General features: G+C 41.4%; 1 protein-coding gene across 3 annotated transcripts; it reads left to right on the top strand.

Moving 5' to 3' along the window:
- The first annotated feature begins 20,217 nt into the window (after positions 1 to 20,217).
- mrps22 (mitochondrial ribosomal protein S22) lies at positions 20,218 to 22,912 on the top strand. 3 transcript variants are annotated; one of them, XM_068317757.1, is made up of 8 exons: positions 20,218 to 20,349; positions 20,860 to 21,017; positions 21,123 to 21,287; positions 21,362 to 21,505; positions 22,054 to 22,137; positions 22,232 to 22,377; positions 22,450 to 22,558; positions 22,629 to 22,912. In XM_068317757.1, exons 1-8 carry the CDS (start codon positions 20,223 to 20,225, stop codon positions 22,719 to 22,721), a joined length of 1,026 nt encoding a protein of 341 aa, XP_068173858.1. In that variant the 5' UTR covers positions 20,218 to 20,222; the 3' UTR covers positions 22,722 to 22,912. The 3 variants fall into 3 exon arrangements, 2 of the variants coding, with proteins under 2 accessions (XP_068173858.1, XP_068173860.1); XR_011035593.1 differs by lacking the exons at positions 22,450 to 22,558; positions 22,629 to 22,912 and adding an exon at positions 21,607 to 21,829 and having other exon boundaries at positions 22,232 to 22,372; XM_068317759.1 differs by lacking the exons at positions 22,054 to 22,137; positions 22,232 to 22,377; positions 22,450 to 22,558; positions 22,629 to 22,912 and adding an exon at positions 21,607 to 22,053.
- The last annotated feature ends 58 nt before the right edge of the window (positions 22,913 to 22,970 follow it).

Here is a 22,970-nt window from a genome sequence, read left to right as displayed (position 1 = left end):
ATTTAGATGAAAAATATGGAGCAGTTTTGTGGATTTACTGAAGTCTTAATTATTTTAACTGGCTTCTGAAGATTGGAACACTGATTATCTGACATAGTGTGTGTGTGTGTGTGTGTGTGTGTGTGTGTGTGTGTGTGTGTGTGTGTGTTACGCTTATGTCTGCCTGCTAATGCGTGATTAAGCCTCAAGACAGAGGTGTAAGCTGCTGATGTTGTAATGAATGGAAGCACATGTGACCTGCAGAGGAAGAAAAGGTGACTGAAATGTAGAAAGTTTCCTTCTGCAGCAGCTCTGATGTGAATGTTTAGTATTTAGTTATTAACTTTGAACAAATTAAAGGGACAGTTTCAGGTTTTCAAACATTTAATAAGAATAAGAAAACAGATATCTCATTTTTACTCTTTCACAGTTACAGGACAGATATGAAGTTCAGCTCTGGTTTAACAGAAGATTATTGAAGCGTCTGATTGGTTGGAAAAAAGATTTTAAAAAATCATAACTTTGGGTTCAAATGAAAACAAACATGAAAAAACAGGAAATAAAAGAAAAACATTTATGGATGTTCGATCAGACGTCCTTCTCTAATGCTATTGGTGAGTAAAAATCGTGTGTGTGTGTGTGTGTGTGTGTAGCAGCAGGCTTCATAGATGGAACACAGCCATTTCTACCATATTAGACAGAATTACGTTTCCATTCTTCTAATCTTTTTGTAGATAAACGTGTTCAATAAGGCACATTCATCATTTTCATTGAAAAAAAAATTGCGTAGAATGTTTTTTATTTTAATACAACGAACAAAAGCTGTAAAAGTTTCATTCATATTTTTCCAAGATAAATTTTTACACCCATGTCTTGATTTTGCTTACTTTATTTTTATCTAAACATGAACATTACGGTTGAAATCAGTCTTGAAAGCATGCAAAGACAAAATCTATGGTAGTAACAAGACCGTTTTGAAATTTCAAAGAGTAGAAAAGACAGATATTTGTGATAAAACATTAAAAAAATTGCCAAGAGATCCGTATATAAATACCTAAAAACTGTACTCAAGTGTAAGATGAAAATATTTGACACTATATTGCATCTCATTCCCACATGAATTAGAATTAATCAATCTTATAAATTATATTTATCAATATTAATTATAAATATGATGGAGTAGGAGTAAATGGTGTCTACCATTAGCGGTACGGAAAACACGACGACCTCCTGCCCTCTCAGAATAATGGAAAGACACTGATGTACGACGTTAGAACGGCTCTTTTTATTACATCTGTGATTCAGTTTCCATTTGTTTCTGGATTATTTTTCCTACACATTTTGGGAAAATGTTGAGGACTTTCAAAACAAGTCGCTCTGGCGAACATCATGAGCTCACTGTGTAAAAACATTCCTGCTCTTACGGCATCACGGTGGAACAAAGTGCCACATTTACAAGGCACTAAAAAAACGTTTTGAAAGTATAATGAAATTTGCCTGAGGAAAGATTCAAAAGCCAACTCTTACCCAATACCTGTCGTAGGATTTTATACCTTTCAGTGCTTCAATGGAAATTCATTAGATGTCTAAAGGGAAACTACAACGGCCACCTGCGTTGTCAAAACAGTGAAAAGCCATATTTTAGTCAAACGTCACCCGTGCTGGTCTAGTGGTGCAGCCCTGAACCACAGTGTTTGGATAAATGTGACCCGGTCATGTTCGTTGCCTAAACCAACACATTCTCATGGTCACACACACACACGTGCTTTGACATATCCTTGCCTTTTGGTGTCCTTTCTTAAAAAGTACTTAGGTAACTTCCTCTAGCACAAAAACCACGTGGTTAGGTTGAGGAAAAGACCTGTGGCCTCTGCTAGACATAGTCTCCGGGTCAAAAGTCCACCTCCACCCTTCTGGACTCTGAAAATTCAGACCGATAGGAATCTGGACCCAACAAGTTACACAACAAGGAAGGATCAAAACGAGTTTGGGCGAAAAATAAAAGAAACTGGGAGGAGACACCAGCAAGTCTGAATGGAGAGGGGCGTGAGTAAAGGAAACAGACGTACGTACAAGACAATGAACAAGCGTTTGACGCAGACCGACTGACGAGGCACCTTCTACTCAATCCATAGAGACCAACGTGTTCAACTGGAGATAATCAGTCAATCATTGGCATATATCTGGGGCTAACCAGCACACATCCATCTGGGTTTTCATCGATGCCCCTCCTGCATAAGACCACACTCATTCTAGCCGGGGTCACTCTGGGCCACCTCTCCTGGATCGGCCCCAAACCCAACAAGTTCTGGCAGGACGTTTTTAAGTGCTTCTTAAGTGGGATATCACATCAGATCCCTGCCCTTCATGTGGATCCTGACATTATTAATTCCACCCCCCCCCCCCCGTAAGAAAAAAAGACAATATGGGATTGCAAAAGGAATATTCAGAGTGTGGAAAAATGAGGATGGGACCTCTTTAAAGTTCTGGCTCGCACAGTTGACTAACTTCTTACATCTGGAGAAGGTCTGACACAACGTTTCTCTGAACTCCTCAACCTTTGATAAAATGTGGCAACCATTCCTGTATTGTCTCTCAAGAATGGCCAAGAGGCTTCACACATACATATGTATGTGCATGTAAACTGCTGTATCTCAGCTCCACATGTGCACCCTTACCTTATGTTTGTGTGTCCTGGCCTCAAAACAATGGAACACGTTGTAAATATTCAATCACAATTTGACGCACATTGTCTCGCTGATTTTATTGGCTTGTATTTGACAGTAGGAAACCTTGTTTTGTTCAATAATAATAATAAAAATAACAATAATAATAGTAAATCTCAGTTTACGTGATGAATTAATTCCAGGAGATGCAACGTAAATAGAAAAATGACTTACTTTGCATCTCGTCTCCAGACTAAACTGTAGATAACCATTCCCAGTTCTGTACTGAACTTTATTAATGAATGCATTTTAATACTTGGTTAATATTTTAATATGAATCTATTTTAAGATTGCAAAAAAAAAAATTACATTTTTTAATGTAGTAACGAAAAACGTTGCCGTCTCGTCTTCAGCTGCTTCTTCCTCATTGTGGGTCACGGGGGTTGCTACAGGCTAATAATATGATATCATGTTTTATTCTGATTTATTTTACAGTAACATGATATTATGTACTTTTAACAGTTACTAGTGATTTAATGATTCAAATATTTGTGGGGAACAAACATAAAGTGGAGGAAAATGACGTTAACGTGACCTAAAATGACGTAAATTTGTCTTTTTTTTAAACTGACGTATAATCGAGAACAACATAAGCCGAGGTTTACCTGTATCAATAAAATACGAAAAAATTGAAAGTCTTTATGTTCTGTGATCGTATAGCGGTAGTCATACAGTATCTTCCCTGATATCCAGGCCTGCATCAGGAACCACGGCTGAGGGGCCAAAGCTCCTCTTTGGTTCTTTAAGATGAAACGATTGTCAAGATCTTAAAGTTTCAGACTATGGATATGGAGGGAAGCGTTTCTGTAAGACCAAACCTTTTTACTCAGCACAAAGGGAAAGAAAAATCTTTGGAGAAAAAAAGTGCTAAAACAACTTTGTAGCTGGACCACCTTAGAAAACAGGAAAGCCTGGCTAAGCAGGGGGATCCGATGCCGTGAGGCAAGGAGTGCTTACTCACATCTCCGGTTACATTCCAGAGAAACAACTGTTGTCAGGAGATGTTACTGCACAGAAAAACGCAGTATATAAATATTTAGCAATGAATTGATTATGATGAAATCCTACCTCACATGTTGCATTAACATTAATCTTCTAAAAGCAGTGAGGATACTCAGACCGTACCAATCAAACACTGATCCGGTGATCTTTGGGGGAACTAATCTGGGTGTAGGGATGAGATGTTTTTGTGTGTGCGCTATTGGGCGAGTGGGTGGCGTTGGATGAGGTGGTGGGGGGGGGATGGACAGCTCAGTCAGTTCAGGATATTTGACCATTGTTTGCACCCCCCTCCCCTCTCCTCCCCGGGTCCCTCCTCAGATTGATTAAATTGGATCAAGATGACACCAATAATTGGCTCAAGCTGGAGTCCGTGTGCAGACCCAACGATCCATATCTAACTCCTTTTGTTGCGATGGTGTCCCTTTTCCCGCGCCGCGCTCCATTTGGAATGGTTTACCTTGGCTCCGTCACAAGCTTTTTAGCCCGATCCCCAGCTGAACACAACAGCACCGCTGACATCATGAGAGAGACGGAAAGGTTACATTTTTCGCAGATGTGTAGGAAATTATCGATGCGCTAGCTTTTTATGGCCTCTTCATTCATACCTCTTTGTTCAGTATCCCCAGAGGACGCACGCAGAGATCAGATGAAGAGTTTTTTTTGGTGCGAAATGTTCCTGTTTGATATCAATATCCATGACCTAGTGGGGAAATCCAGATTTAGGACTCTAGGAAATGATTTATTCTGAGTGTTTGAGTGTCATGCAGCGATGATAGGACGATTTACAGATGAAACAGGAGACTGTCACGTTGGTAAAAGTGAAAAAATAACAATAAAGAAATATATCTGCATGCATTTAAATGCAGTAAAATCCATTTCTGGTGCAGAAAATGAAGCAAACGCTGCCGCTAATCAGCCCCCTGCTTCATTACTCCCACAAGGAAGATTTATTTTTTATGGATATCACAAAGCAAAATGTTTGAAGCTCTAATGAATTGAAAGTAAATTGTTACAAAGTGCGGCAACACGAGAATAGAAGAACTTAATCAGAAACAATATACATCTCGCGGCTCCGCTGGTGACCCGCCGTTGCCCGCTAAATAAGTCTGACATGTTTGTTATGCTTAGAAATTCCTGACTACTGGAATCTACTTTCAACCTGAAGATTGCTGATTTTTCCTGACCAATGCATCGCCTTGGCCCCGCACCTTCGACATCTTTAAAAAGTACATAAACAGATCAGGAACTTTGGTTGACATCCGTTGATGTTTGGAGCCACAGAAGCTCCCAGAGCTTGTTGTCGCCATTGGGCGTTAGCTAGCAAGTAAGGGGGGGGGGGCAGGCAATCAGGTGGATCGGGTAAACGGGGCAGGTTATCAGCGATATCAGTGCACCCGTTGACCGAACACGGCTGATGCATCCAATCAGGCACTTTATCTAATGCTCCGATTCACCCCTATTGGCCAAGATGATCCTGCCGTGCTGGAAACGGGGACAACAACTGGACCTGTCAGATCTGATCGAAGCAAAGCCTTGTGGATCACATCGCTTTGTCACCAAGGTTACTAATCAAATTTCCATCAAGTACAGCCGCACGGAGGATTTTCTGATCAAACGCTGCAACTTGGCCCCACTGGCCAGCCCTGGTCCATTATCTAACATGTTTTCTATGTGCTGGGGTCAAGCAGAGTGTAAAGCCCAGGGAGAAACACTATACCTGCCTCTCCGAGCAGACTGGAGGTAGAGCGATCGGCAGGTTAAAAAAGAAAAGAGTGGATCTGAAGAGGGTCAAAGTCGGGACTCGACTCACATCAGGGGACAAATCCAAATAACACTGGAAAGTATTAAGAGCTCCGTCAATCTGGACGTTTGTGAAACGCAAGGAGATTCTTGTGAACGACTTCAGATGCTGTTGATTTGATGAAGTCCAGCAACGCAGAGGTGGGACCCCAAATTAAAAATTAGAACTAATAAAATCTGTAGTGCATTTTTGAGGATGAATGAGTTAAAGTCAACTTTTCTCTCTATATTAATCAGTAAAAGATCAATTCAGGGATGGTAGCCTGGGTTTAAACCAATCCAACAAGGCAGCGGTAATGCTTTGAGTCACCGTGGAACCAATCACATGGTCCCATGTTTATTGACACAGAGCTGACCTTTGAACCCAGCCTGTGCCTGCCAAGAGGTAAAATATTAGTCATGGTAACTCCATGAGTGTGTGCACACAAGTGAGCATAAGGTGCGTTTGTGTGTGTTTGAGAGAGATCTCTGGCTGCAGCTCGGCCTCCTTCAGCAGCAGCCAAAGCCAATACCTGTCCAACGCGGCTGTCATGGGAGTCAGCCCAGGTGTAAACACAGAAACGACATTATCACAAGACAAACTGAGAGCTCCAATCATCCAATCATCTGTCTGGATGGAACACAACACAGTAACGCAGTCCCCGTTCCACAGCCAGGCTAGCAATAATAAATGTATTCCTAATTACTTTTAATGATAATTAAATTTGTGAAATTGCCTCATTAGTTTTTATGATACAGGTAAATCTCGGCGTATACTGTACGTGGTTTGGTGTTACGTCGTTCTTGATTTTATGTCGATTTAAAAAAAATACACACAACAAAAAAAATCAAGTTTATGTCATTTTCCTCCACTTTATATCTGTCTGGCACAAATACTGGAATCATAAAATCACTAGTAAACTGTTAAAAGCACATAATATCATGTTACTGTACAATAAATTAGAATAAAAGATATTATTAGCCCGTAGCAACCCCCGTGACCCACAATGAGGAAGAAGCAGCTGAAGACGAGACGGAGACGTTTTTTCTGTACTATATTTAAAAAAATTTTTTAATTGTTTGTCAGCTTCAAATAGATTCATATTAACCAAACATTATTAAAATACATTCATTAATAAAGTTCAGTACAGAACTGGGAATCGTTATCTACAGTTTTAGTCTGGAGACGAAGACAACAAAACAACGGAAGTTGATTCACTTATAAGTACGTCGTTTTTCGACTTACGTCGAGCTAGTTAACAACTTAAGCCGTGGTGTTTCTGTATTCATCTCACATTATTCTGTTTTTAGTTGAGTCTCAGTTGACTTTAAGTCTGGTCGTATCTGTAATACTGTAGTGAAACACCAGTATTTAATTTTACTTGAAAGAAATGAAAATCAGTGATATTTGAGACAGTTCTAAGACATCAGGTTATTATCAACAAATCAGTTAACCGACTTGAGCCAAAACTGATTTCATTGTTATTTCACTTTTTTTTTTCTCATTTACTTCACATCAGATTACGTAATTATTTTATGATGAAAAGCAGGATGGATGATTAACAATGCTGCTTTATCGAAAGTGTCTGTTCAGCTGATATCCATTAAGAAGTACATCCATCCTACGCCGATTTGTTTGTATCCATGAAAGTTTTGTTTCTCACTAGTTTAAAGTTTGACAACAGGCAGAGATAATTTTGCTTTCGAGTTCTCAAACCTCAGAAATAACCAGAACCATTGATTTTCAGGTCAGTCAGTGTTTGCCTTTCAATAATCTGTGAGCTTTAAGAAGAGGTTTTATTTAAGCTTGAAATTATCCATACAGATTATTGTAAAAAGAACCAAACTGACAAACTGCAAGTTTATACAGTCACAGGAAGTCGTTACTACTCTGGCGTCAAGTCATGTGATAGACAATTGTTTTTCATATGTAAATTCTGACCATGGCGTTTTATCAGGGGTGCACCCCAACTTTCACCCATAGCCGGTTGGGAAAGGCTCCAGCGGACCCTTGACCAACAAGGTGGGTAAACCACTGAAGACGATTACAATCGTTGGGTCTTCAAGGGGATGGATGTATGTATGCATGGATGGATCATGAAATGAAGACATGAGGTCCATCCTGGATGAGTTACTTCTACCTAAACTGCTGGAGAGCAGCAGGTAAAGGCAGATGTTAGAGCCGTAGGAAGACCACCAGGTCTTACCAACAACAGACGTGCCTGAAACACTTCCGTTGCTACCTAAGCTAGCTCAACACGAGTCGACGTGATGCTTCTGGTCTTCCAGGGTGTTGAAGGCGACGGCATTTTGGTGAAAGAAAGAACAGCACAGAGGAAATGTGAACGGTGTTGAAGTGTCCAAGACACTTTGGAGACTTTGGAGAGACTCAAACATGGAGAGAGTGTCAGACGAAGAGACAGAGTGTTGAAGGTCGGACTGATTCTATTTCACTTAATGTAACCGTGGAGGGCTGGGAGCAGCGGCGCTGCCAGGTCTGAGCTCTTTAATGTAAATAGCCACCGCCGCCGTGATGCTGAGGCACATGTGAACACGCCATAGCCGTGTTATATGACTCTGTCTAACCAAACAGCACTCACAGACACAAGAATTCCTGCTCCGGCTCTTTTCCCATCACTTGGGGGAGGGGATAGACGGACAGAATGAGAAAGAGAGAGAGAGAGAGAGGAAACATTTATTTGGCATGAAGCAAAATACAATTACCAGAAAGACATATTTCGCTAAGACAGAAAAAAAAAGTGATGAAGAAAGAGAGGGAGAGATCTCCTGGAGCGAAAAGTTCACGATCTCTTCAGAAATGTCCTCTGCGTGGAGTTCACTGGTCTCTCAGGGACCTGAAGTGCCATGACCTGATTGGCCGTCAGCCTGAAATTGAGGCGCTTGATTGGCTGTGGCACATTCCACAGTCTAACCCACTCCAACTTCCATTCCCATTGATGTTGTCCCGTTAAATTACCCAACGCTGCTAAAGATGGTGTGCTAAATTTATTCTAACACCAAGTCCAACACTCTTGAGGTAGGAAACTGGCCCAAACTTGCAGGTCCGTGTCAGGGTAAGACCTTTAAATGCTTTTCTTCTTCCCTTCTAGACCTTGTTATGTCATGATAACATCCAGTCACAGTGAAAAGTTCATGTTCCCAGTTTGGGTCAACTTCCACAACCTCACAACCGTCAGTTATCGGCCTCGACAAATGTGTCAGCCCTTCGTGTTTGCATCCAACAGCGCTCGCTCCGTTGCCCCGTGGGTTAACACAACACGCCACATCCTTCCATTGTGCCCGTCGTGCCCGCTTCGACAAGCGCCGGGCCCCCCCACCCGCACCGCCACGCCTACTGCATCCCACTGATGTTGGCATGAGTGGGTGCCCATCCTGTGGCGAGGCGCGATACGTGTGCGGGGTCACGTGTGTCCGCGCTGCCAGGCTGGCGGCGAGGGGAAACAGACGTTCACACATGCGTGTAGAAGCAAGGATCCATTAAGGCCCATGTAAAACAAAGTCAACATGCACCGCTTCCTCTTCCTACAACGGAGAGCTTTTATCCAGCCTGACCCCGAGCTGCTGTTTGAGAAACGTGATGTCGTTCTGTTCATGTTTCTGTTTGACATACGAGCAAAATCTGAGTCGTGTTTCAAGACGCCACCACTAGTTGGCGGATGGATACAGTATCAGTGAGACTGTATCTCGTTCTTTACCACGTGTTGGCGGATGGATGCAACATCAGTGAGACCGGATCTCGTTCTCGTTGGTGGAGTAAAGACGTAGCTCGTTTGTTTGTGACTTTTGTGTTTCTTTTCATTCTTTATCATTGTTTTACATAACTTATATAAAATTTATTATACACATGTAAAGTCTGCATGTCTATTGGTTGATAAAAATATTTTTTTATATATATAATTTAGGGGTTTTGGGGCTTTTTTACAAGACTGGAACAGATGAAAATGATTTTAGTTTCTTTAAACGGTTAAATGTCTTGTATGTCAAGGTTGTACTTCATTTTAGTGACAACCTATACATTATCAAATCATTATTAAAATTCCAATCAAGCATATCACACATTCTCCATCAGCTGTCGCACACACACACACACACACACACACACACACACACACACACACACACACGTATAGAGTTGTAAATGTGTGCTTTATTTGGTTGTGTAGTCCTGGTGGCGCTGTGGGTCGTGCCGCTGTCTCACAGCCAACAGGTTCTGGGTTCAGATCCCTGTGTGTGTGTCTGTCCATCAAACTCCAGCGTCAATATTAATCCCACCGCTCATGTAAAATTCCAACTGATCCAAGCGATAACGTGAAGGGAAGACCCTGGCGGAGCACCAAGAGGAACTGTAGGGATGGAGCGAGGCCAGACTGAAAGGTACGCGAACAAATGAGCTCATGTAGGCGACATGGAGGGAAGGGAAAGGGAAGCAATGTCTTCCACAGGTCGGGTAGTGTCCCGGGGTGAGCGAACCAAAAACACGCCGCTCTGAATGGCCGAGGTTGAAGTTTAGCTTGTCATAACTCCGACTTAACAATGAGATCTGGTTGAGATCCAAGATAACAGGAACCGATTGGATCACGCCATGAGGAGGGGAAGAAGATGTTTAGCTGAAGCAGTTCCTCCAGGTTGTACGGAGAAGAACTCAATGGAGGCCAATGGAAACACTACCACACACACACACACACACACACACACACACACACACACACAGACACACACACACACACACACACACACACACAGCAAAGATAGATTTGGGAAAAATTGAGAAATTGATCTCACTTTGCATAAAAGTCGTGCAGAATAAGATTCATAACAAGTCCTTAACTGGAGACAGTGGTTCAGCAGTTCACCGGCCAAACAGAAACATCCAGAACAAAATCTATTCCACATTTTAGATTTAGAAATTTAAATTAAACCCCGAAAAAAAATAAAAAAATAATTGTTTTATTTCAAAATGAATACCTGGAAAAACGCAAATGAATTCTGCCTGAACTAGCAATATTAACAAAAATTAACAAGTCAAACACACACTCACACACTCTCACACACACTCACACAAACACACTCACTCACACACACACACACACACACACACATGCAGTGTGGTACTAGAGTGGTCTTGGTGGTAATCTGAGACCGGAGGGGACTTTTCAGAGAGCGGCTCAAAGCTAAGTGAGAGCAGCTGATGTTGCATCATACTTCAAACATTCTTCAAATTAACAATATGTCAAAGGCTATGGAGCACACACACACACACACACACACACACACACACACACACACACACACACACACACACACACACACACACACACACACACACACACACACACACACACACTCAGATCTGCTATATGATAAGAAATAATCCCACCACCTCTGCAGATGATTCCATTCAGTGTCAGGCCGATGCTGCGAGGGGCTCTTGATGCTCTCTCACCGCTTCCCAGAATGCACCAGGGGACTGAGGAGCAACGGCTACCAAAGCAAAAAAAAAAAGCCTTTTTTAATATAGTTCCTCAATCCGCCAACTCTATTATTCTAAGGTTGTGTTCTGAAGCTACAGGGGTGAGTGTGTGTGTGTGTGTGTGTGTGTGTGTGTGTGTGTGTGTGTGTGTGTGTGTGTGTGTGTGTGTGTGTGTGTGTTGGGGGGGGTTCTCACCAGTGGCGGACGCTGCAGATGTTTCTGGATCTATCTGAGTCCAGCTGTTGGAATGTTTTCCCACTGCATGAAGAGGCAACACTAAAGGCTGCCCCGGCCAGGTCACGTGACCAGGGTCATGTGACCGAGGAGAATCTGACCGGCGGCTTTGGCATCATCGTGGCTCCGGTCATCTCAACCGGTCCTGCCCACGCGGGGGCCCCCCCCGGGGGCCACTGATGTGAGGCCTGAGAGGCGAAGCGACCGTCAGCCACATCAAACGCCCGGAGCCTCCCACGCATGAAGGGATGCACAGGCTGGAGATACACCACGGCTCACACACACACACACACGCACACACACACACAAACACACACACACACACAATTCCGTGCATGCAAGCTTCTTCTGATGCATGCATTTTTTAAAAAAAATTGTAGACTTGTGTCACTGTGGGATAATTCACCTGCAGGAAACCGCCAACCCACTCATTAGAAAAAAGGAACAGCAACCGCAAACCAACACGTCTGAGAGCGGCTGGCGGCGACAGACACATCCAAACATCTCCAGCACTGCTCGGTAATTAAGGTCAAACCCTTCTGCACGTAATGTCAGAGTGCAGTGTGTGTGTGGGTGACACAGCCAACACACACGCATGTAAACTAAGACGTGCAATCCAGAGTTCAGCACGAACACGTGTGGCTTCAGCAGCAGTGAAGCCATTTAAATCACAACAAATGTCTTATCTGTTTTTTAAAAAGCTAATTCCAGCCTCAAACAACTGTTTAAATATTATTTATTAATTTAGAATAATTTTTTGTTAATTCATATAATATCTTTTTATAACAATAGACAATAGAGGGTACAATTTCTGCGTATTAATTTGAAAAAAACTTATTTCTGTTGTTTTACTGTATATCCGCTAGTTTTCTTTTTTTAATTCTCAAAATAATTCAAATAAAATAGGCACTTTTAGTTTTATTGATCATATTTAGAATAAAATTAACAGTTATTGATGAAGTGGTTGAAAGAAGGCTCACTATGTCTTCTTTGAGGAATTTAACAATTTGATTTCTGAGTCAGATTGAATTAATAAATGGGTTTATTTATTTATATATCTTTAATTTTAGCTTTATAATATATTAGATTAAATTATTTTCCCAGCTCTAGCAAAGAAATTAATTAATCAAACTGCTGTAAGAGGAGTGAGGTGGATTTGAGGGAACGAGGTTCAGCTGTCGCCCCCTAGTGGTCAGTCCTCCGTGTGGTGACTACAGCTTGGAAGGGATGAGATAAAGGGGGGTAAAAAGTGAGCAGCGTTACAGAAATGTAGAGCAATATCACGCTGGGAGTGTGTTGAGATTGCGTCGGGGTCAAAGGTGAACGCTGGAACAGAATAATGAGATAAAAGAGATGAGAAATTGTGCTGAGAATGTGTGACCTAATGTTGAAACGGTGGTGTGGATGTGTTATCAGCGCACGGACAGGCACAGGGAGTCAGAACACTCTGTCTCCCTCTGACAAACTACACCCATCCTTCACACCTCCAGCCCCATCATTACATTTCATTTCATACCTACAAGGTGATAGGGAATAAATTCAGATGATCAGGAGCGAATTGGGGTCGTTTTTAAAAAGAAAAAGATGTGAAAATTAATTTTTATCAATCGTGAATAATGCTGATGTTTATTCTGGAATAAATATGTTGATTTGAACTTTTCACGCTTCTTTAAAATAATTTAAACCCTTCATTTTAACTGAATGCTGCCAAACTTTGCTTTGCTGCAGTTCAACAAATAAAACCTGCACACGATCCTCAACAACAGCAGCTGTTAGCATGTTGCGGTTAGCGCCGTTTCCCCTCGCGCCAGTGCCTCGCACCCCCGCGCCGTGACAGACATGACAGTTATTAATCACCTTCTCTTCCGTCTATTCCCAACCGGACCGGGACGCAAAGCGCTGCTGGTCGGGAGCCGGAGGTCTGCGGCTAAAATTAGAGGCCGGCTCAATCAGCAGCCTGGTTTAGTGGCAGCAAGAGTGTGTGTGTGTGTGTGTGTGTGTGTTTGTGTGTGTGTGTGTGTGTGTGTGTGTGTGTGCCGGACAGATCAGAAGGCTGATCCCACTGGATTTCCTGTTCCTCTGGGACCTGGGTCGGGCGAAGCGTCGCCACCCGATCGTTCTGCCGGTTTCTTGTTAAATATTAGAGGCTAAAAAGAAAACCCCTCATCTGACATAGATTCAATTATTACCCCCCTCCCACCTCAACAACCCCCCCATAAAAATCCCAAACTACCACCATGACGACGTGACCTTTGACCTTTTAAAAAGCCGGGTATTAGCTACGTCAGCAGTGCCACGCTCCTCCTGTCACCCCATCACTAACCCGCCCCCCAGTCTAGAATTATTAAAATAACAAAGTGTGTGTGTGTGTGTGTGTGTGTGTGTGTGTGTGTGTGTGTGTGTGTGTGTGAGGAATCAAGGAACAAACGCAGGTAGATGAAGGTCAGTGAAGAAGACTGTTGAACTCTGCACCAACAGCTTAACACACACACACACACACACACACACACACACACACACACACACACACACACACACACACACACACACTCCTCTTCCTGCAGACCTCGTCTTTATCTTTTCTGTCACTTTCCAATAAATCCCATCATGCATCTCTTTCAGTGTGTATTTTTTAATTAATATTAATTTCCTGCACATGAACGCACTTGATGCTGCAGCAGAGAATCAAACGGGGACACACACACAGACACACACACACACACACAATTTCTCCTTGTCTTTGAATCTGAAGCAGCGAATCAGCTTCAGAGGGAGGCTTCAGAGGTAATGTCACTGTGCCCTCTCTCACCCCCACCCTCTCTCACCACCCCACCCCCCCATCTCGTATCGCCGCGTCTTCCCGGCCTTCTATCTGCCCTCTTTCCCATCCTCATTCCTCTTCAAAGAATGGGAGGAGGAGGAGGAGAGGAAGACTGGCCTTGAGTGCCGACTCACAAGTCACAATATGAGACACACACACACACACACACACACACACACACACACACACGCAGAGCAATCTCCAAATTCTTTGACGAGCGGCTGCAGACACCATTAAAGTCATGGTGTCGATAGAAAACACTTTAAAATTAAACATTTAAATGTGAAACTATAAAACATCAGAGCAGCAGCGATAAACCAGCAAACAAGAGAGAATTCAGGAATAATAATAAGAATTAAAAACATATACACGTGTAATAAAATAAAGAATATACAACAGGAGTAAATTAAAATGTTTAAATCCTCATTTCTTAAAAACTTGCAGGAAAAAGCAGTTGTTTCAGTAAAATTTAGTAATATGTTTAAGAATTTTATTTTAAATGACTCAAGATAATTTATCAGTAAAATAAAATATTTATTCACCTATTTATTTATACATTTATTTATACACACACTGATCATATGAGGTCTAAATGGAATCAAAATGTTTCTTCTTCATGGCGAGAATCTTATTTTGTCATGTCTGTGTGATTGTTATCATTTATGTGTGTGTGTGTGTGTGTGTGTGTGTGTGTGTGTGTGTGTGTGTGTGTGTGTTTTACACACAGAACGGATTGGAGGTCAGACGAAAAAACAAAACATTGAATAAATGTTAATTTTAGTCGTTGTTGTTCCTATTTTTTTTACATTAAATATAAAAGCATCCGCTGCTTGTAGAGATGTATAGATAAAACATATCTGACATCCTCACACACACACACACACACACACACACACACACACACACACACACACACACACACACACACACACCCTTTCCGCTTCACCCTGCCCTGAACCCGTTCTCCTCAGTCGACTGTGCAGAGAGCTTCATAAACATGTGGCAGGTCAATCCCAGTGTGCCCCCCCAACCACATTCCGCTGCCCCCCCCCCCCCCCCCCCCCCAACCTACCAGCCCACTTACCGACACACCTACCGGCCCACCAGCCTTTAACCCCCCCTGCATCCCCTCCACCCACATACAGTCCCTCCGTCCACTCAGGTTTCACCTCTCAGCTTCCTGCTGCACACACACACACACACACACACACACACACACACACACACACACACACACACACACACACACACACACGTTGTCATTCAATAAAAACCTGTAGTGATTTAACGGTATTTTAATTTGAAATCCTGCAACAGGAAGTAGCAGGAAGCAGAAAGGAAGAGAAGCTCAAGCATCTGATTGGTTTAAATATCATCACATCATCAGCATCACGGCTGTCCTCAGAGGGCCAGGTGTAACTACTAAATGTAACTAAATGTAACTCAATGTAATTACGTTTTAGCATCTGATTAGATCAGGGGTGTCAAATTCATTATCACCAAGGGCCACATCAGTGTAATAAAATAAAAAATAAAGTGAATGTAACTCAGTGTAATGTAACTAAATGTAACTACTCCTTAATGTAACTAATAAATGTAACTAAATGTAACTCAGTGTAATGTAACTAAATGTAACTACTCCTTAATGTAACTAATAAATGTAACTAAATGTAACTCAGTGTAATGTAACTAAATGTAACTACTCCTTAATGTAACTAATAAATGTAACTAAATGTAACTCAGTGTAATGTAACTAAATGTAACTACTCCTTAATGTAACTAATAAATTTAACTAAATGTAACTCAGTGTAATGTAACTAAATGTAACTACTCCTTAATGTAACTAATAAATGTAACTAAATGTAACTCAGTGTAATGTAACTAAATGTAACTACTCCTTAATGTAACTAATAAATGTAACTAAATGTAACTCAGTGTAATGTAACTAAATGTAACTACTCCTTAATGTAACTAATAAATGTAACTAAATGTAACTACTCCTTAATGTAACTAAATGTAACTACTCCTTAATGTAACTAATAAATGTAACTAAATGTAACTCAGTGTAATGTAACTAAATGTAACTACTCCTTAATGTAACTAATAAATGTAACTAAATGTAACTCAGTGTAATGTAACTAAATGTAACTACTCCTTAATGTAACTAATAAATGTAACTAAATGTAACTCAGTGTAATGTAACTAAATGTAACTACTCCTTAATGTAACTAATAAATGTAACTAAATGTAACTCAGTGTAATGTAACTAAATGTAACTACTCCTTAATGTTAAATAACTGAATTTCTGACTGATTCTAGTTCCAAACATTACAGTTAGACAGAAAAAACATGTTTGTTTGTTTCTCTGTTCTAACATAAATCCTTTTCATTTGTCAGGTTATTAAACCCACAGAACTCCATCAATCAAGGATCAAACTATCAATCAATAAAGAAAAATAACATCAGACACAAGTTAGGACGTTAACTTTGTTCACAACGTTTAGTCAGTTAAAATGGGCTGAACTACTGCATTGTGGGAAATGCAGTTTTTGGTCAAAGCACACTTTTGACCTATTTATTTTCAGACATTCTGGCCTTTCATGCTCTGAGGGCCACATAAAATGATGTGGAGGGCCACATTTGACCCCTGGGCCTTGAGTTGACACATGTGGAATAGAAGCATGTTTGGATGGATGGATGGATGGATGGATGGATGGATAGACCGTCGGCCCTTCACAGCATAGGTTCTAATCCCGTCCGGGACTGGGGTCCCAGGATTACTTTCTGTCAGCGGGTGACAGCTGTGGACATCTGGGTGTGGGTGTGGGTGTGGGGGGGCTCTTACAGCTCAATCTACACGTCGTTTGGTGTCGGGGCCCCCGGACTCTCTGCCACCGCTCACCTCATTACCCACTGAGCCACACCTCCATCTGTCCGCCTAATATCTAAATCCCACAGCAGATTAGTGTGTGTGTGTGTGTGTGTGTGTGTGTGTGTGTGTGTGTGTGTGTGTGTGTGTGTGTGTGTGTGTGTGTGTGTGTGTGTGTGTGTGTGTGTGTGTGTGAGTGAGGGGGGGGGCAGGAACAGGGAGGAAACAGAATCCTGGAGGAAGGCTGTGTGAGTGGCAGATGAGGTTTTATTAATGATCTCTAAAGTTGTGTGGTGACGGCTGTTTAATGAGGAATGTTGTGGGTTGTGTTGCATTCTGGGTAACATGACTACACAAAACTGTTTGTAAACATAAACAACGTGAGAAATCTGATCAATTGTAAACTCAACAGCCTCACGGGTTTGTGTAGATTTATAACATAAAAACACAAAGGTTCAAGATTTATTTGTTAAAACTGATTTAATCTGTTATTATTTAGTTTATTTTAAAAAGTAAAAGATTAAAAAAGTACATTATAAATTGTATTTGTAACATTTTTAATGGGATTAAAGGCCACAGAGGCACCAAACATGTTGTTGCCTCCATTTTATTAACATTACAGATTAGAGATTGGAATATAATATTGTCAGGATTTTACTTTATTATAATATTAAACTGCATAAAAGTTTTTTTAAAAAAAAGGAATTTCCCTACAGAGATATTAAAGGATTAATTTTTATTTTTATCTTATAAAAATCACTTTCACTTTCACCAAAGCAGATTTATTGTGTCTTCCACATTGATCACGTTGATCAATACAACATGAAGTTTACACTCCAAGGATAATAATATTATGTACTAAACAAAAGACGAGGTCATACTTTCAGGATGTTTTGGGTAAATCTGAACTAATATCACTTTTTTTCCAGATAAACATAAAAACACAGATCCAACTCTGTTTGAAATAAATATTTTCACCAAAAAAATCTAAACAAAAACAGGAAAATAAAGTTTGAATGTGCAGCAGTGAATCTGGAACGGCTTGTTGTAATCTAATGTTAGGAATTTAATGATAGTGTCAGAGACAGTGGGTTTGAAGCCTCCTTTCCACCTCCTGGTATTTAATAATAATGAAAAACGCTGCCGCAGCAGCAGCACCTTATCTGGTTGCTCATCGTCTCATTACTTGATTTGTGGTTGGACGTGTCGGGGATTGACTCACAGCTGAAGCTGAGAGAACATCTTAACCCAGTGACGTATCTCTGCTGTTCAAGGACGCGGCTGAAACATGGAAGCAGTGCTCAGACGTTTTATCGCTCCAACCTGAGCGCTTTCACACGTGGCAGCTTGGAAAGACTCGATCTGATCACCGGCGTGAGCAAGGACACGACTGAGAGATGCACAAATCAAGTCCACACAATAAAAACGCACAATGTTTGTGTTTGTTTGTAAGTCTACTGTCAGATTTTTTAAATTTTATAATAAATAAAAAGGTATTTCAAGACTTTTTCATTGATTATTAGTTATTTTAGTGTCATAAACAAGAGAAAAATTGAAATATATATATTTTTTGGCTGAACTCTCCTGAAATTATGATCAATCTGCAATTTGTTACGATCATGAATATTAATATTTCATGAAAAACTTTTTCTGCTAAATCAGATTTAAAGCTAAATAGAGCTGGTTTGATGGAGTGTTTTTAAAAAAAAAACAATTATGTGAGTAGCTTTTTTTTTTCTTATCGTCGAGACAGATTTTTAAATTATCTGCCCATTGAAGAACACACTGTACTCACGCGTTAGCAGCCTGTGTAGGCTACACAAAGTGGAACCACAGGGGAAATAGACAAAAGAATCCATGAGACACTGATAGAAATACACAACATGGACATGAGCTCCAACTGAGATTCTGCCTTCTGCAGGGAATTCAGGTTATTTGGTTGTATATCGCCACCTAGTGGTGAAAATCGTTTTTGCTGCTCTGAAAAATTCCTGAAAGTGAGTTTTTTATTCTAAGAAAATACAGGAAGTGAGCCCAAAACACACTCATAATCAAGATTAAAATGTAATCAACATTTTATATAAGTAATTAGGTGTTGCCGTTGAAATTTCATATCCAAAATATTGCATTTCTAATTGTCTTTTAGAAGAAGAACAAGTAAAAGTACACTTTATTAATCCCACAAGGGGAAATTACATTGTCACTCAGGTATAGTATTACTTAATTTATCAAACTTATAAGTATCTATATTTGCTTTTCTTGTGTTTTTAAGCAACTTTTTATTTTAAAAGTGCCACAGTTATTAAAAAGAACATCATAATGTTTGCATATTGTTTTGTCTGATACATGTTTGATATATCGATGGCTGCCAGAAAGACACACAAACATCTGAATGCATGAAATACAGCAGGAAGCTCAATCAACCCCCAAAGGGGGCTGATGGTTAAAGCATGTTGTTGATCAGCTGTTTGTAATATCCAAAGGACAAAACAATAGTTTAAATGGTTGAATACGATTCAAAAGACTTTGATTTGTTTTTAATCCCAACATTAATCCCCAGTGCAATTTCAAAATTATAAAACCTTGTTATTTGTTATTTAATAATTTGCAATGAGGTTATTTAAATCCACTACTACTCTAAATACTACAGTACCATTCCCTAAGACTGACCAGAGGCAACTCATAATGAAATAAAGTACTGTAGTACAGATCTACCTCTGCTTTAGCGTCAGTTAATGTTCCGGGCAGAAACCTAGCCCAAAAACATTGGTTCCTACATCATTTAGCTCCTACAGGGGGACAACCTGACAACATAAAAAAGACACCTAATAAAATACAGGTACGATAAAATAATAATCAAGTTTACATTATTTCACCCAATTTTATGTCCACCACAAACACTGGACTCTTAAAATTACTCCTAAAACCGTCAAAACCACATAATATCATATTAATGTACAATAAAATCAGAATAAAACATAATCATATTAAAATAGGTACGTGTAGTTCCATTATTTACCGTGGAGCGTCACTCGTGATTAAGATGAGTTTACAAAACGACTTGTAATTATGTTATGTTGAGCTATTCAAACTGTTCATTTGTGATTCGTTGCAGTAATAGTACAATAAATGAAATATTTAAGCACTGACATTAACTTTAACACTCACGTTTTAATTGGTGCTTCCTTTGTCGCTGACTCGTCAATAAATCACCCTGCATGTACCTCGAGAAAGGAAAGGAAGTACACTACATATCCCATCAACACTCGCGCATGGGACCCGGTGAGTGAAAAGTCGACTATTGATGACGTAAAGACAAAGATGGCGGCGCTCCGTTCAGCACGGTGTTTGTTTCGGAGCTACTTGCGGGTGAAAAACATTCAAAAAGACAAGGAAGCGGCGCTCAGATGGAGCAGCAGGACGTTTAGTAGCGGAACACAAGAAAAAAGTGAGTTTTAATCAAGTTTACGTCATCAGAAATTATGATTTTATAAATATAACTCTGACCTTGTAGCGGCTTTTTGCTAGCATTAATGCTGCGGGTGTCGAACTCCCTGAACTAATCAATCAAATTAACAGTATCTCATCAATAATTAGATCTACATTAGTTTTACAAGATTGCATACTGTATTTTAATAATAGTTAGGTTTTTATGTATTCGGCGTAACGAAAGATACAGTGGAGTGTCTCTTAGGCTGATATCAAAATAGTATAATAGTAATAGTATAATAGCGCTAGAATAAAGCTTTAAATATTAAATAATGATAAAATATAAAAATTCACATCTATATATGTTTTTTAAATTTTGTATTATGTTGTATTTTAAAGATAAGCTGCAGTGACGTTACTTTAACTGTCTCTCTCTGGTAGTTTTTATCAAGTACACTTGTACTGAAGTTGAGGTAGTCTGATTACTGAATGTGTGTAACTGATTTAACTGCTGTAACTTCTTATCCAGGCCCGTCCGACAGTGAAAAACCCAAGTTCACAGATGCAGCAGTGCAGGACATCCTGAAGAGAATAACAGGCCTGGACCTGCAGAAAGTGTTCCGCCCCATCAAAGACGAGCTGAAGCTGCCCTCGTACAAACTGATGACTGACGAGCAGCTGCAGCGGGTACGCTTTACAATGCATCAGAAATACCTCGCTGTCACACACACACACACACACATACATCACGGTGAAAACCGTTCCATCCGATGACCTTTTGTGTTTTCTTAGGCGACAGATGTGGCCACAGAGCAGGCTCTGAAGCGGCTGCAAATGCCTCCCGTCCTCCCGGAGAGGAAACCCATCAACGATGTGCTGTGTGACGACAAGTTCCTGGACGGCATGGCGACGACCAAATACGTCTTCACAGACATCACCTACGACGTCCCACACAGGGTAAGAGAACAGTGCCGTATTTTATGCACATGTGTGTTAAAAAGCAGCTGATTGTGTGATTTCATGACGTCCAGGAGAGATTCATTGTCGTACGGGAGACCAATGGAACCCTGAGGAAGGCAACCTGGGAGGAGAGAGATCGTCTCATTCAGGTCTACTTCCCCAGGCAGGGACGCAAGATCGTACCACAGTCCATCTTCAAGGAGGAAAACCTCAAGGTAGGAAGAGTCAGATTAAAGGAGGACATGAAGAAACACTTTGTGATTTAAAAACTAACATGAAAGTTGCCCTTTTTTCTTTCACCCCTTTTCCAACAAAGTTAACTGGCTTCAAACAATATCAATCTTGGACACCATGTCTCTATTTCCTTTGTGAATCGGCTCATGGAACTTACGTTGGCTCTCAGTACTGCAAACCGTTGGCAGTGACGTCGATCGTGGCATCGGATTCTCGTGCATCAAATCGGGGACTCGCTGCCCAACGCTGTACAGTTCCCACCTGGTGTCTTCAGCAGACGCAGTTCCATTTCTGTTTGAGCTCATGTGTGTAAAGAAGTCTTTGAATTCATACATTAAATTGAATATGTGGGGAGAAATGGAAGCGAGGAATGGCCAGAATTCTTGAGTTGGTCGTAATGTTTCAAAAATCGTGAGGATGTGGCAGAAACGATGACCTTACCTTCCTAGGAGTCGTCCAATCAGGCGTCGTAGTGAAAACATGTGTGTGTCCGGGAGACGTTTCAGCTTTGTTCTTGTCTACCTGTCAGATGGTGTTTTCTAAGGACCGTCACGAGGACGTATTGGACCTGTGTCTGGTCCAGTTTGAACCGGACACCTCAGAATACATCAGGGTGAGACTTTCACACCCAGACAGCTGCTGGATACCTGTGGAAACATGAACGATTGGATTAATATGACGTGACACCCGTGTTCCTCGTGTCGTAGGTGCACGTGGCCGTCTACGAGGACATGGACAAACACGGCAAATACGAGCTGCTGCGCTCCACCAGACATTTCGGGGGCCTGGCCTGGTACCTGGTGAACGCCCGGCGGGTGGACGGGCTGCTGGTGGACATGCTGCAGAAGGACCTGTGGGTTTAACCTCCGTTGGCTCACGTCAGTGTCTCTCTGCTGGTGCGTCAGTCGTCTGTTTGTGCTCCCAGTCTGCAGGACGCCGTCAGCCTGGTGTGTCTGTTCCACATGGTCCACCCCCACAGCGAGTCGGCGCAGGAAGCCTCCAGCCGGCAGGCGGCGGGCACCGACCTGCTGAAGGTGAGTCTAGAAAGTCACTGGAAGGGACGTGGAGGAGTGTGTGTGTGACCTTTGACCCTTGTCCCTGCAGATTTACGCCCAGAGAGAGTCCCAGCGGGCGGGGTACATCGAGCTGGCTTTGCAAGCGCGGGAGCAGGGGGTTGAGAAGAGCTCCGCCGCCTGATTGGACCGTTTCTAGACGGGAATAAATTCACCCAAGAGGAAGGAACCAGAGCGATAAACTCGACACACTTGGGTCGAAGACGCTCGACTCAAAGGGGCGGCGCCCTGTTTACAGCCGTCAAACACGGGGACGGGTTCAACATGTGCTGAATGTTTGTGTCTGTGTTCATTTCATCTGTTTCAAACCTGATGCGTCACATTAAATAAACGTATGCTTGTATGTTTTTGTAGTTTTCATTATTTAATTCAG

This window comes from Antennarius striatus, chromosome 6 (genome assembly GCF_040054535.1).
Source record: "Antennarius striatus isolate MH-2024 chromosome 6, ASM4005453v1, whole genome shotgun sequence".
Taxonomy (NCBI): domain Eukaryota; kingdom Metazoa; phylum Chordata; class Actinopteri; order Lophiiformes; family Antennariidae; genus Antennarius; species Antennarius striatus.
Note: the sequence above shows the minus strand (reverse complement) of the source record. Positions and strands in the feature narration are given on the sequence as shown.